The 14,953-nt window shown below is 43.6% G+C and overlaps 1 protein-coding gene across 2 annotated transcripts in view; it reads right to left on the bottom strand.

Moving 5' to 3' along the window:
- The window catches only part of GALNT7 (polypeptide N-acetylgalactosaminyltransferase 7), a 244,538-nt gene that overhangs the window by 59,770 nt on the left and 169,815 nt on the right, over positions 1–14,953 (bottom strand). For both annotated transcript variants that reach the window (XM_033942515.1, XM_033942506.1), the window contains exons 4-5: positions 12,836–12,966; positions 4,565–4,644 (exon numbers count right to left, since the gene is read on the bottom strand). In XM_033942515.1, the coding sequence (XP_033798406.1) occupies positions 4,565–4,644; positions 12,836–12,966 (211 nt within the window). The remainder of the gene's footprint in view (positions 1–4,564; positions 4,645–12,835; positions 12,967–14,953) is intronic.

Below are 14,953 nucleotides of genomic sequence, written 5' to 3'. Positions count from 1 at the left end.
AAAAACTCATAACAATTTTTTTACGTACATCAGAAGCAGAAAACCTGTGAGGGAATCTGTGGGACAGTTGGATAATAAGGAGCAAAAAGGGCGCTCAGGAAGGATAAGGCCATAGTGGTGAGACTGAATGAATTATTTGCTTCGGTCTTTACGACAGTTGTAAGAGAATTACATGAACCGGAAATTGTTTTCAAGGGTGATGATGCCGAGGAACTGAAAAAAATCTCGATGAACCTGTACTAAGCCAAAACGACAAGTTAAAAAGTGATAAATCACCTGGACCGGATGGTATACACCCCAGGGTACTAAAAGAACTCAAACATGAAATTGCTGACCTGATCTAACCTGTTGCTGAAATCGTCTGTAGTACCTGAAAATTGGAAGGTGGCCAATGTTACACCAATTTTTAAAAAGGGTTCCAGGGGAGATCCGGGAAATTACAGATTGGTAAGCCTGACTTCAGTACCTGGCAAAATGGTAGAAACAATTATAAAAAAATAAAATTGTGGAACATGTAGACAAACATGATTTAATGAGACGGAGTCAGACTGGGTTCAGCCGAGGGAGATCTTGCATGTGATAGGTCAACTGCCACCTGATAAAGAAAACTGCTGAGGCAGAGAAGAATATAGCTGCCAGAAAAGCCAAGAAATACAAAATGCTATTGAAGTCTGCTTAGCAACCAACTAAAAATGTATACTGTAGGCATAGGGACAACTTGTGGAACTCTGATATACCTGTCATTGCTGAGAGACATAAAATTAGGCAGCTGCTGTAGATGTGAAATATGTAAATATAGCTCTATGCAGACAAACTAAGCTGAGCTGTAAAAGGGGGCATCTACTGCAACCATTTTCGATACAGGCAAAACCGCTAGAAGTCCACATTTTCTATTTTAAATCGCATGCTTAAGACGTCTTAGCTGCCAGGACATCCAAACTTAGGATGTCCAATTTTGTACATTGTTTTTGACCATAAAAATGTCCAAATTCGTTAGTTAGTTAGTAAGTAAGTTAGTAAGTAAGTAAGTGAGTAAGTGAGTGAGTGTGTGTGTGTGTGTGTGTGTGTGTCTACGTTCCGTCTAGGACATCTTGGAAAAGGTTCAATTATTACCACAAGATGTCCACGTCTACGCCCACCCAGTACACCACGCCGCCGCCGCCCCCCCCCCAACCTTTAGTTTTGGATGCACAGCGGCTATGGCATCTCACATTATGTCCAGAAAACCAGTTTCAAAAACCAGCATTAGATGTCCAAGTGCTGATTTATGCCATTTTTGGACATCTTAGTGTGTTGAAAATGCCCTTAATAGCCACTCTGGGAGTAACTTCCAGAGTGTAGGAGCTACTCTTGAGAAGGCTTGCCAGCAGTTATATCATACAATTTCTTTTGATGAAGGTACATATAGTGATGCTTCTTGAGAAAACTTTTAGGTGTCTCAAAGATGTGTAGAAAGCCAACTTATAGTCAGTGTAGTTTTTACAAAAAGGGTATGACGTGTCGACACCACATGCAGCATGCTATTAGTTGCAGCTGGTACAAACTCTCATTTTCACCAATGTATAGGGCATTATAGTAGTACAATCTTGATGTTATCATGGCATGGACCATAAATACATATGGTAGCTGCCAATTTATAGACAAATTGACGTATGATTTTTCTAATAAAACCCTCCCAATATATTTAACAATTAAAATCTCTTCTGCAAAATTAAATAGAAGGTTGGGCATCAAGGAGATATCTGAGGATTAACCTTGGACTCCATGGTGCAGAATTGACTTTGTGGTGCAGAATCATCTGGAGTACTGCGTTCAATTCTGGTCTTCTTATCTCAAGAAAGATATAGTGGCGCTAGAAAAGGTTCAAAGAAGAGCTACCAAGATGATAAAGGGGATAGAACTCCTCTTGTATGAAGAAAGACTAAAACAGTTAGGGCTCTTCAGCTTGGAAAAGAGACGGCTGAGGGGAGATATGATTGTTGTCTACAAAATCCCGAGTGGACTAGAACAGGTACAAGTGGATCAATTCTTCACTCCGTCAGAAATTACAAAGACTAGGGGACACTTGATGAAGTTACAGGGAAATACTTTTAAAACCAATAGGAGGAAATTATTTTCCACTCAGAAAATAGTTAAGCTCTGGAACGCATTGCCAGAGGTTGTGGTAAGAGCGGATAGCGTAGCTGGTTTTAAGAAAGATTTGGAAAAGTTCCTGGAGGAAAAGTCCATAGTCCGTTGTTGACAAAGACAGGGGGAAAGCCACTGCTTGCCCTGGATTGGTAGCATGGAATATTGCTATTCCTTGGATTTTGGCCAGGTATTAGTGACCTGGTTTGGCCACAGTGAGAACGGACTACTGGGCTTGATGGACCATTGGTCTGACCCAATAAGGTTATTCTTATGTTCTTATGACCTTAATTATGAGAAACTTATTTTTATAGGATTGGAAATATAAGAGATTTAGATAAATGGGAAGGGATGAGTTTTTCATGGCTAGGTTGCATTGAGATTGTTTTTGTTCCAGACACTCCCAATATGGAAGAAGCAACTGGTTTTGGACAATTTTCAACAGATAAGTTTTTGCTTTATTTGGACTAATAGATGGCTTTGAGCGGAGGGGGGAGGAGGATACTTTATTTATGTAAGGGGGAAGGGGATCTAGATTTCCTAATCTTGCTAAATATTATCAAGCAGCTCAATTAAGGGTGATTCTTAAATATCAGGCCCAAGAATACAAGGATATTGAACTTTCTACAGTGGGCTAGATACCCCTAATGAACAGGCCATGAATCCCTTGAGTTAGTATACAAACGCGAAGTCCAAAATCAGTTGAAACTACCCTGTGGGTATGGAATGTAGTTAACATAAGAACATAAGAATTGCCGCTGCTGGGTCAGACCAGCGGTCCATCGCGCCCAGCAGTCCACTCATGCGGCGGCCCCCAGGTCAAAGAACTGTGCCCTAACTGAGACCAACCCTACCTGCGCTCGTTCTGGTTCAGCAAGAACTTGTCCAACCTTGTCTTGAATCCCTGGATTCAAGAGTTAAAGAGTTTCTTTCAGAGGGATGGCGGTACTTGTGTTATGTTCCCTTAAGATTTAATTTTGAGTTTGCTCTAGGTAGGGAGGCGAGGGTGCTTGTATCCTGGGAAGCAAAGGGGCTATTGTGTGCAGGTCAACTCTGAGACACTGCCTTGGGGCAGATCCATCCATTTCTAGAAATACAGGCGAGATATGGATTGGTTCTCCAGGATATATTTCCCTATCTCCACGTTAAAAGCACTACCTTATATCCTCTGGGCTTCTATAAGAATTGTCATGAGGGAAAACTGAAACATTATTAGATCCTCGACTGCAGAAGGGGGCAATCTCAGCAATCTGTAAATGTTTAAATACTAGCCAGGTTGAGATATTGCCTTATATGAAGGCTTGGGAACAGGATCTGGGGCAGGAATTAGGGAGAGAGGAATGGGAATTGATATTGTGCAAGGTTGCATTTTTAGGAATAGCAAATCTGTTGATGTAGAATGGATATAAAGTGCTATGCACTGGTATTACACTCCTATACGCTTGGCTAACATGGGCAGGGGAGAGGATGGGAACTGTTGGAGGGGTTGTGGGAAGCAGGGAACTTATCTGTACATGTGGTGGACCTTCAGGCTAGTGCAGGGGCTTTGGACTTTGGTTTTTCAAGGACTCACAAATATTGGGAAAAAGGATGACTTCATCTTGGGAAGCAGCGCTATTGCACAGATAGATTTGGAGGAAGGGAAATTAAGTTCTGTCAAATGATCCTTACAGGTGCCTGACTGGGCTTTGCTGCCAGCTGGAAGCAAGCAATTGGACCACATTGGAAGCTAGTAATGGCTACACTGGGCTGCTTGCATGATATGTATATACTGACTTCATTAAAACATGGAAAGCCTCATTGTTATAAGATTTGGAGGTTATTTGAACAACATGAACGGCACTTTGAATACGATGTACTTTAGGGAGATTTTGTGGGTGGGTGTTACTTTACTTTCTGATGGGGGAGGGGAAGGGAAGGGAAATTAGGGAAGGGTCAAGTGATTACTTTATAGACATGTTTCCATTGTATAATAGGATTGGTGCACAGAAGAAACCACATGCACCTATCAGGAATGATTTTTTTTGACTTTGTCATGTGTAAAAGTTCAATTGTTCAATAAAATAATTAATTTAAAAAATATGAAATATTATTTTACACTGTGGAAAGCAGCACAAAGCATTTTCTTAAGCTGTAGCAGAATCTGATTTAATGGTTATGCTGCTTCATGCATTCCAGTTTAGTTTCAAAAATGTAATTCCCAAGGAAGCTCTTTGTGTTGGCGAGTGGGTCTTGTATATATATTTGGTGGGTATGTCCTTGTGACTAGTGTTTTTGTAAACTAGATAAAGGAACTTTCCTGACACCATATGTAAAATGAACATTTTAATGATATTACAATAATTTTATCTACCCAGAAGATACAACTATATGTAGACACAAGGATCACAACACAAGATGTTTTTAAACTCTCTAGGAATAAACAGGGCCCTCTTACCTGTCTTTTGATATGGGAGCTACCAGTGGTGCATACCAGTTGATTCCCACCTCACAATGGGCATCAAGGTATATCAAAACCTAGAAAAATATAAATGAAGGGAAGGAAAAAAAAAAGCAAATTTAGTGCACCACGCTTAAAGAACACCCATAATTAAGAAGCTTTGATTTATCCTATTTTCCCTGTCAGTCTTCCTTCTTCATAAATCTTAAGAATAAAACAGCACAAACTACATCCAAGCATCTCATCTCCTAATAAAAAATGAGCTGGCTGTCAAAACATCAATTAGATTCGCTTATCGTGTGCATTCATATAATTTTAAAATTTCCATGAACAATATGAGAGTTCAATCAGTGGCTCTGTATGGAAGAACTAATTACATTCTTTTATGGGGAAAAAGTATGACTAGACTCCAGCTGTTGGAAATTATCACAGGGAGGCATCCAAAGATCATGGGCAGTGTAATACCTTTTCGGTTGAACTAGCCACATCCCCAAGCTCTTTAGTTGCTCATTCAGCATTCAGCAAAATTATTGGTCAGACCACGGCCACAGTGCCCAACTCCATTCTATTGCTTACATCTAAAATAATTTTATGAACCCAGGGCTCAAAAAAATTATTATTATTATTTTTTTTTTAAATCACCAGGTTAATCTATGGGCAGATTGTTCTAACGTTTAAAAAGCTCAGACACCGCAAGAGACCAGAATTATATTCAGCAAGGTTAAAGGCCATGAGCCATTAGGGTGTGTCGATTTTAGGGGTAGATTTTTATTTTTCAAGTACTACTACTAATAATAATAATAATAACTTTATTTTTGTATACCGTAATACCACAAAACAGTTCAGAGCGGTTTACAGGAGAAGAGACTGTACATTTACAGCGAAGATGCAGAGTCAGATTAACCAGGGTAAAGTAACCAGTAACAGTAACAATTAAAATTAAAAAGTAAGATAGGTACTTAGAAATTCCCTTACTGTCCCGAAGGCTCACAATCTAACTAAAGTACCTGGAGAATAACAAAGAAGTGAAAAATTGAAATAGAGGAAAAATAAGAAATAAACATTCTAACAAGACTACATTGATCTAAAATACTTTGGAAAGATGAAGAGAGGAGAGAAAGGAATATATGCAGTTACAAAGGAGTGCAAGATGAGGATAGTAAGATCCGGGGAAGAAGAGGTATATAGGTGAGAAAGGAGAGGAAAGGAAGGAAGTGATTAAATTGTGCAATACTGCATGCTGAATCTAAATCTATCCTCAGAAACTGCTTAAAGTGAGTCTTACCTACATCCATGCCAGAATTTGTTCACCTGAAAGAAAACAACATGAATAGATACAGGAAGATTCGAAGGAGAGGAGAAATGGAATGATAGAAACAGAGAAAAAAAGGAAATGATGGTTTATAAAAGATAAAACTTAACTCTGGCAAAATAGTTTTTTGCCTTGTGTGTTTAAAAGGATTAATTGCATCAATGATCTCAGCCTTAGTTACTCCCTTCTTCCCAGCCAATTGGATTTTCAGGCTGTCCCAAATTATTATGCATGAGAAAAAGTTAATTACAATAGAGGCAGTGCATGTAAATATACCTCATGTATAATAGAGGGTATCCTGAAAGATTTGCGGGTGGGGTGGGGAGGAGGCAAAGAGATACAGGTATCCTTAGGTCAGGTTCCTGAACCACTGGGGTAGGTAACCGTGGAAAGGAGGAGCTATATGTGACAGCAAGAAAAAGGAACTTCTTTGTACACAACTATATGGCAAAGGGATTTTTCTATGTGATTAAAATGATCGGTGGTCTTTGCTATGAAGCATATGGGGACAGAAAAAGATCTCAATTGCATACTTTGGAGGAAAGGCAGGAGAGAAGAGATATGGTAAAGATGTTTAAATACCTATGTGACAAATGCACATGAGGCGAGTTTCTTTCAAGTGAAAGGAAGCTCCAGAATGAGAGGGCATAGGATGAAATTAGGAAGTCACTGCCTCAGGACTAAGGGTGGTAGATGCATAGATAGTCTTTCAGTCGAGGTGGTGGAGATAAAGATTGTCTTAATTCAAGAGAGCATGGAACAGGCACAAGGGATCTCTTAGAGCAGGGTTTCTCAACACGCGGTACACAAGACGCTTGTTGGGGGTACGAAGCACTAGCCACCGCCGAGGATATTGCCTGCCTGCCCGTCGAAGCCACCACATGGGATCCCTCCTTCCTGCTCTCCACCCTCCGTTGAAGCTGCCATTGGGGAACATTTTCTAAAATGTTCGTGAAGCCTTTTCTAAAATGTTCGTAGGCGAAATGGCATGTGCCAAAACTGAAAACGCTGCTCCAAGAGAGGCAAGCAAACCTAGTGCCTATTCGGAGTCCATAGTGAAAAAGTAAATATTCTCCCAGTTTTTCTGCAGAAATGTGTAACCCTGAGAAACTAATTCAGCAGAATGAGTTCTAGCCTGCCCAATGCCCCTTTCTTGGGCACCATGCAGTAAGTGGAACGTCGTCTCTTAGTTCCTGAAGAACTACAAGAACTGCCCTGAGTACCAGTAACACTTAAAAGGGAAACACAAAACATAGAGACTCCAAGAACGAACCGGAAACCTGAGGAGGATGCAAAGTTGCAAGCATCCTGAAAAATGTTCACAGCCCCCTGACCTGACATTCTAGCGTCTTCTCCCTCATGAGAAAGCCTGAAGAGTCATTGGAAGAAGTCAAGATCCCCTCAGAATGAAGTGCAGAAGGTCAGGGAACGGCAGAATGAGAACTGTAGGATCTGTAAAAAGAAAGAAATTCTCCTAGGAAAAATCAAGTTTCGCAATGTAAAGAGGATTATACTGGAACCATGAAAACAGTACTAACTCCATGCAACGTGAGCGAAATACGTACAGTGGTGCCTCGGTTTACGAGTGCACCAGTTTGCGAGAGTTTTGCAAGACGAGCAAAACATTCGCAAACTTGGTGCCTCGTAAACCGAGCTTGCCTCACAGTACGAGTTCCCCCCAAGCGATCCGGCATACCCACCAGCGATCCGGCACCCCCCCCCCGCTCGCGTTGCCCCCCTCCACCGTGATCCTACTTCCCCCCCCCCGAGCAGTCAATGACACCCTTTACCCGACTTGGCACCAGTGCCCGAAGATCCTCCCTCTTCTGGCGCGGCTGGGCGGTGCGTCGGAGATCCTCCTTCTTCTGGTCTGGGCTGGGCTGGCTTTGAGTATTTGCGCATGCTCAAAGCCTTCTGGTCTCGCTCTCTCCGAGATTGAGAGCGAGATCAGAAGACTTTGAGCATTCGCAAATGCTCAAAGCCAGTCCAGCCCAGCCCAGACCAGAAGAAGGAGGATCTCCGACGCACCACCCAGCCGCGCCAGAAGAGGGAGGATCTTCGGGCACCGGCACTGGTGCCAAGTCGGGTAAAGGGAGTCATTGACTGCTCGGGAGGGGGGAAAGTAGGATCGCGGTGGAGGGGGGCAACGCAAGCGGGGGGGGGATGCCGGTTCGCAGGGGGGGGAAGCTGGATCGCGGGGAGGGTTTGGAACAGCGTCGGATTCCTCAAGGGGGGGGGGGAATGGAGCAGCGCTGGTAGCCTCGTTGGGGGGGGAGGAGGTGGAACCAATCAAAGCAGTTTCCCTTACTTCCTATGGGGAAACTTGCTTTGATATACGAGCAATTTGATTTACGAGCATGCTTCTGGAACGAATTATGCTCGTAAACCAAGGTTCCACTGTATGTCCTTTAAAGTGAATACCTACTAGATGCAATCAAGATGCTGCATCTACTGCCCCGTGGAAAACAACAGCATCCAGACAAAGCTCACATCTCTAATGAGAGCCTCAGGGATGAGGCTAACAGCCACATAGAGCGTGCTCCTCCGCGGTTTTGATAGAATAGGTAACTGGCTCCTGGTTAGAAGGAGCTGCACAGCCCTTCCTGTCTGGTCGGGGAGGGGGTGTGTGTCTAGCATGTGTCATGAGAAGTTGGCGACAGGAGAAACCAGCGTGATAAGCATGGAAATCTGAATTCCAGGCCCTATCAGAAATAGAGAAAGAGAGTCCTGGCCGCAGGAAGATGCGAAGTGTCATCATGCCCATAGAGACAGCCCGAACTTGGAAACTGTTAGTACTATCTTTAGGCATATATATCCTATGCCACTTCTAGACACATGCAGCACAGCACAGAGGCCCAAATAAGAAGGACAGTTACCAACAGACAAAGGCTCAATCTGCAGGGACCCAAAGAGAGACAATGAGATACCCATGTGAAATACAGGGCACTATCTTACTGCTGATCTCACTGTGCCGTGAGTTGCCGTATGTCGACCCAGTCCGGAGACAAACCGAGACTGGGTGACCTAGCACAGGTCAGAGTCTCTCTGGTAATCCCTCTGAGTGCTAACCCCAGAGTCCGATTAAACTAGCAGCTTCCTTCAAGAGAATACAGCAGGAACACAGACATAGACATCTGCCCAAGCTTGTCCCAAAGCTGGTGAAACACGTACAACTTGTCTGAACCGGAAAGGAGAGAAGCCACGGCACACCTTAACCATAGTCAGGTGTAAATAAACTACCGGAATGCTGCAGCTCTCCCGCCATTGCCGGAGACCTAAGCGCACGCCTGATTCTCGCTGACATATGGCCGCTGCATCAACGCTCCTAGAAACATAGTCGAATTCAAGCCCCGCAAAATTTACCCTGCCGCGGCCTGCATAGAAAGAAAATCAGACTCGGGGAATAACCAGAAAAATGGTGTGGTGCTTCCCATAGCGCCGGAAAAAACATGTCCCATCTCATGTGCGCTGCTATAAACCAGCACCTGCACAATCAGCTACACATGGTTGCGACAAACACCGACGAAAGAGAGCCTCAGAATAAACAGGACTACTACTGCTGCACTGAAACCCAACGAGGAGAATAAGTGCGAGCATGAAATCACGCCGCTACTGCCGTGCTGTAACAACAAGGAAACCAAGTGCATGCATGCAAAGGGCGGAAAAGTCCCAGTTCCCTCAACGGATTTCTAGTCATAAAACTTAGCCTCAATAAAATATCCATTCGTTAAACGTACGTTGACCAAACCCACAGTATTAAGACTCCCAAATAGAACCTGAAGTTCAAACAACAGTAAAACACACATACATACTCACAAGCTTGTTGTTAGGGCTGGTTGAAGCCAGTAAGAGCTGGTTGTACAGCACTAACAGGGCAGAATGTAGCAATTATGGTCTCTTTTTTTTTTTTTTTTTTAAACAGAGAAGGGAAAGAAGAAAAAAATCGAGACCCAATCAGACCCTCTAGCAATGGAGGGAGGGTGAGGCAGGGACCTGGGGGGGCCCAGGTGTAACCCCTAAAGCCGGCACCGTTCAGCCAGACACCCCTGTCTCACTGAAAAGAAAATCTCAACAGAGAAATAGCATTGCCAGTTCACTGAAGAGAAACCTCAACAGGAGAAACAGAATGGCAGTCTCACTGAAGAGAAACCTCAACAGGAAAAAATAAAGTTCCAGTCACAGCCAGAATCCAGGAGCTATTCGAATAGCGACCATCACCTGCTGGGAGATAAAGCATACTGGAGATACAGGAGGACCAGCCAATAGGACCACCTGTTAATCAGTTTCTCTATCTCCGCCTGCTGGTAGATGTGTGCTATCCCATTGGTCTCTGGATTCATCTGCTGCTGTTGCTACGGAGGATACTATTGAAACAGGTTATTTAGGGAGTCCCAGTAGAGAGATTCCAATAATGGTGAAATAAAGCCAGGAGAGTTTAAGAGGAAAGCAGAGTAAAAGACTCAAATGTTCCCTGTCTTCTCAGAAGCCTGTAGTTACAAGGAAAAAGCACAATTTGAAGTGTCTGTATACAAATGCTATAAAGTCTAAAAAATAAAATAGGAGATGTAGATGATGATGTAGATATAACAGGCATCTTGGAGACCTGGTGGAAGGAAGACAATAAATGGGACACTGTATTATCTAGGTACAAATTATATCACAAGGACAGAGTAGATAAATTGGAGGGGGAGTTGCACTATATGTTAAAAGAGGGAATTGAATCAAATCAAACAAACATTCTACATGATATTGATAGCAGTGTGGAATCCATATGGATAGAAATTCCATGTGTGAAGGGAAGGAATATAAAGATAGAATTATACTACCGTCCCATGGAACAAAATGAGCAGACAGATTAAGAAATGTTTTCAGAGATTAAGAAAGCTGGAGAATTGGGCAGCAGTATAATAATGGGTGATTTTTAATTACAGAAAGGAAAAAAAGAAAAATTATGCTAGACACTTCTAGAGCGCCACACTGCTGCATGTAGGCCACAGAGTCAACAGGTCCTAAATAAGAACATGTCCAAGAAAGAAACCACAAACAGCACATAATGTGAACAAAAAAAGACCTCAGTTACAGCTTCATGGGTCTTACAAAAAAACTCCACAGAATTGTAGCATTTCTTCCAATCAATATCCATGTATATCATATAATGGCAATCAGTCATTAAATATCAACGTGTATCATAGTCTGTTCCTTCCAAACTTTACAGTCGCAGTGGGACTCAATCACTAAATCCGATTGTGGCATAAATCCAGAAAACTTAGCTGCACTCCAGGATCCAGCGTTGTCCTCTCAAAGATCATCCGACTCGCTGTAGACTCTGATCGCACTGTTTTTCTTATAAATCTGCCCAACAGGGAATCCCCGTTTCACCAGTCAAGGTAACATCAGGGGACTGAAAACCATGAACTGAATCAACTAAGCACACTCATGCGCTGACTCACACCCGATATCCACACTCAGATTCAAAATGGTGTCTGGGCCAATCAGAGCCTTAGGCCCCTAACCGGTGAATCCGGGAAGGGGCCTAAGGCTCTGATTGGCCCAGGTTGTATAAGGCCCCTCCCTTAAACAACTTGGGCCAATCAGAGCCTCAAGCCCCTCCCCGGTGCATTCTAGGATGCCCCAGGAAGGGGAAGGCCCATTTTGGAAGATGTGGGCCAGCTGGGTGGAGGGAATCCATGTCCCTCAGAGCAGACATCTATATGGAGGAAAGGGGGGGTGTCTGAGGCAGAGATGTATTGTATAGTAGTGGGAGAGAGTGGGCATCTCTCCCACTACGGGCGGTAGTTTCGCTTGGCAGTGGGAGAGAATGGGCAACTCTCCCGCTGTAAGTGTGTGTGTGTGTATGTGTGTGTGTGGGGTGGGGGGTTCCACCACTGCTGCAGAGGGGAGTGTTTGTAGCAGGAGAGATTGAGGATTTCTCCCGCTGTGGGGGGAGGGGGGTTGTTGGTTGGCAGCAGGAGAGGATCAGCATCTCTCCCACTACAGGTTGGTGTCCCTATCACCGCTAATGAGGGGGGGGGGGGAAATGGTCGCTGTCACTGTTGAGGAAGGGTGTTGTGATGCAAGGGGAGAGAATGAGCATCTCTCCCGCTACATCATAACACAGTCTTTTAGAAGTCTTTGACACTGCCATACTGGGGTTTAAAACCGTCCAGCATAGTCGCTTATTTTTGTAGCTAAAAGTAAACGCCACTTTTAGAAAATGGCAAATTTTAAGAATCCACTGGAAGATTCATTTCAATGTTGAAGAGCCCATTTGCATGTCATTATCAGAGACTGCTAGAAACCTCGCTAAAGACAGATAATCAATTTTGATAATCCGCCGTTAAAATGTGTGCAGGCTAAACTGTCCTTAAACAGTTTAGCGACGACGTTAAACTTTTGAGAATCTGGGCCCTAAAGCCTGAAACCCTCAATCCCAGTAGCTCCTCATGCATCTGGACCACCACGGGGCCACTTAGCCTGAGCTGAAGTGCTTGATAAATCAGGGGTGAGCCGAAATCCCAGGGGAATGTGCCATGAACTATCCTAAAAATTAGTGTGGGCCGGCTAGATAGGTACCTGCAAAAGATTTGCCCCTCCCCCCACCCACAGCCCTCTGATCCAGTGACTGTATCTTCTCCCAGGCAGAGCTATTCCAGAATCCAGGGAATCTCTGTAGTACCAGGAAGCCTCAAAAGTCAGATTAAAAAAATTAAAAATCAGATGCAGAGCAGTAGAAAAGACCTTCTCAACTCGCTTTCAGAAGGAAAAACTGAGAAGCTGAGACACTGCCCAGTGACACAAGGAGGCAGAGTTGAAAAATATAGATGATGCCTTCTGCAATCCTTGCAGGTGACAGGAAGAAACCCACTTGTCAAGACTCACATCTCTTTTACACTGGTAAAATAGTTATGAACTACTAAAATAAGGCCATCTTGAATTTTATTTTAAATGTTCTCTACCTGTCCATGCTTAGCTTTCTTTGCTCCAATGCTTCTTGCTTGGATTAAACCTTCTCTCCTCTCATTTCGGAACACTTTTACAAGTCCATTCCACTGCTTTATATATTCAGTAAGTCTTTCTTTCAAATGCTCTGCAAAAGAAAAACAATTTTAACTCATGTCCACAATGCAACATTTTACATTTGATCAAGTTAATAAAAATTGAAACTACATGAAGCATACATATAACACCTCTTCTAGAAAAAATTGGGCCTACTAAAGGGTGTTAAGCCCATGATCCGTGGTTAGCGCATGCTAACAGGCTACTACAGAAATGCATTAAAGCATTTTGCAGTGTTTTCCTTGTTTGCGCAATCTAACCCAGAGTTTCTCAATTTCTCGTAAGAACATAAGAATTGCTGTTGTTGGGTCAGAACAGTGGTCCATGATGACCAGCAGTCCGCTCTCGCGGCGGCCCCTAGGTCAAAGACCAGTGCCCTAACTGAGACCAGCCCTATCTGCGTACACTCCGGTTCAGTAGGAACTTGTCTAACTTTGTCTTGAATCCCTGGAGGGTTTTTCCCCTATAACAGCCTCCGGAAGAGCATTCCAGTTTTCCACCACTCTCTGGGTGAAGAAGAACTTCCATACATTTGTACAGAATCTATCCCCTTTTAACTTTAGAGAGTGCCCTTCGTTCTCTCTACCTGGGAGAGGGCGAACAACTCGTCTTTATCTACTAAGTCTATTCCCTTCATTATCTTGAATGTTTTGATCATGTCCCCTCTCAGTCTCCTCTTTTCAAGGGAGAAGAGCGCTAGTTTCTCTAACCTTTTGCAGTACGGCAACTTCTCCAGTCCTTTAACCATTTTAGTCGCTTTCTCTGGACCCTTTCGAGTAGTACTGTGTCCTTCTTCATGTACGGCGACCAGTGCTGGATGCAGTATTCCTGGTGGGGGCGTACCATGGCCCGGTACAGCGGCATAATAACCTTCTCCGAACTGTTCGTGATCCCCTTCTTAATCATTTTTAGCATTCTGTTCGCTCTTTTCACTGCCGCCGCACATTGCGCGGACAGCTTCATTGACTTGTCGACCAGTACGCCCAAGTCTCTTTCCTGGGGGTCTCTCTGAGTACTGCACCAGACATCCTGTATTCATGTATAAGATTTTTGTTACCAACATGCATCACCTTACACTTATCCACGTTAAACCTCATTTGCCATGTAGCAGCCTATTTCTCGAGTGTGTTTATGTCCTGTTGCAGGTCTTCGCAATCCTTCTGTGTCTTCACCATTCTGAATAGCTTCATATCGTCTGCAAATTTAATCACCTCGCTCATTGTACCAATTTGCAGATCATTTATAAATATGTTGAAGAGCACGGGTCCAAGCACCGAACCCTGCGGAACTTCACTCGTGACGTTTTTCCAGTCCGAGTATTGTCCATTTACCCCCACTCTCTGTTTCCTATCCGCCAATCAGTTTTTTATCCAAATGAGTATTTCACCCTTAATTCCATGGCTCGCAATTTTTTGAAGTAGTCATTCATGCGGGACCTTGTTAAACGCCTTCTGAAAATCCAGATATACCGGCTCGCCCTTGTCTATCTGCCTGTTTACTCCTTCGAAGAAGTGCAGCAAGTCGTTGAGCAAGATCTTCCCTTGCTGAAACCATGCTGGCTGGTCCTCATCAGATTGTATCCATCAAAGTGATCAATGATGCGGTACTTTATCAGCACCTCTACCATCTTTCTCGGTACTGAGGTCAGACTCACCGGTATGTAGTTTCCCAGATCTCCCCTCAAACCTTTCTTGAAGATTCACCACTTTCCAGTCTTCCGGAATCCTTCCCGATTTGATTGACAGATTGGCTATTAGTTGAAGCAGTTCAGCTATAGCCCCTTTCAGTTCCTTGATTACCCTGAGATGGATGTCATTCAGTCCCGGGGATTTATCATTTTTAAGCCTATCAATCTGCCTGCATACCTCTTCTAGACTGACCGTCAACCTTGTCAGTTTCCCATCTTCGTTTCCTGCGTATAGCCTGTCAGCTTCCGGTATGTTGTGTATATCCTCTTTGGTAAATAGAGATGCCAAGTACCCTCTAAGTCTAACAAATATCAACCAAGTACCCCACCC

Source organism: Geotrypetes seraphini, chromosome 1 (assembly GCF_902459505.1).
Source record: "Geotrypetes seraphini chromosome 1, aGeoSer1.1, whole genome shotgun sequence".
Taxonomy (NCBI): Eukaryota; Metazoa; Chordata; class Amphibia; order Gymnophiona; family Dermophiidae; genus Geotrypetes; species Geotrypetes seraphini.
This window is presented reverse-complemented; position numbering and strand designations above follow the sequence as displayed.